This window comes from Tupaia chinensis, unplaced genomic scaffold, assembly GCF_000334495.1.
Source record: "Tupaia chinensis unplaced genomic scaffold, TupChi_1.0 Scaffold142716_1, whole genome shotgun sequence".
Taxonomy (NCBI): domain Eukaryota; kingdom Metazoa; phylum Chordata; class Mammalia; order Scandentia; family Tupaiidae; genus Tupaia; species Tupaia belangeri.
This window is the reverse complement of record NW_006202562.1, coordinates 6,496,662-6,497,296: the sequence shown is the minus strand read 5'-3', so window position 1 is coordinate 6,497,296 and position 635 is coordinate 6,496,662. Positions and strand designations below refer to the sequence as shown.

The following is a 635-nucleotide window of genomic DNA, read 5'->3' as shown; positions in this document are numbered from 1 at the left end:
GCCGCCTGGTGCCAGTGCCTCTGACCTGGTCTGTGTTGCAGGTGTTCGGCGTTCATCTGAACAAGTGGCAGCTGGACAAGAAGCTGGGCTGCGGCTGCCTGTTCCTGTACGGCGTGTTCCTCTGCTTCTCCATCATGACGGAGTTCAACGTGTTCACCTTCGTGAACTTGCCCATGTGCGGGAACCACTGACCGCTGGGCCACCCGCAGAGGCTCCGTTCCTTCTCTGTGCAATACCAGGCCCGGCCGCACCCGAGTCACACGGGCCCCAGGGGCCATGGCGTTCGCCTCTCCCGGCTGTCCACAGGCTGCCACTCCTGTCCTGGTGGGCCCCGCACCCCCCACCCCCGCCTGCCACTCCTGTCCTGGTGGGCCCGGCACTCCCTACCCCTTCCCTCGCTCCCCCACCTCCCACCCAGCCCCTCTCACCCATCCACCCCTTCCTCCCTCTTCCATGTGAAGACGTCCAACATCCACGTGAATTTTCAAGCTCCATTTTTGACTCACTGACTGAGTCTAGAAAAACTGGCTGCTAACTGGCCCAAGCCAGGCAAAACTTACTACAATCCCTCCTCCTTTTTTAAGTTATTTGATGGAAAACTAACCTAATTTATGACCTGAGACTGTTGAAGACAT

The 635-nt window shown here is 58.7% G+C and overlaps 1 protein-coding gene across 1 annotated transcript in view; it reads left to right on the top strand.

Annotated features, from left to right (window-relative positions):
* The window catches only part of SLC24A3 (solute carrier family 24 member 3), a 530,173-nt gene extending 529,849 nt beyond the window's left edge, over positions 1-324 (top strand). Inside the window, exon 16 of the mRNA XM_006163634.2 lies at positions 42-324. Coding sequence (XP_006163696.1) covers positions 42-191 — 150 coding nt within the window. The 3' untranslated portion in view covers positions 192-324. The remainder of the gene's footprint in view (positions 1-41) is intronic.
* The last annotated feature ends 311 nt before the right edge of the window (positions 325-635 follow it).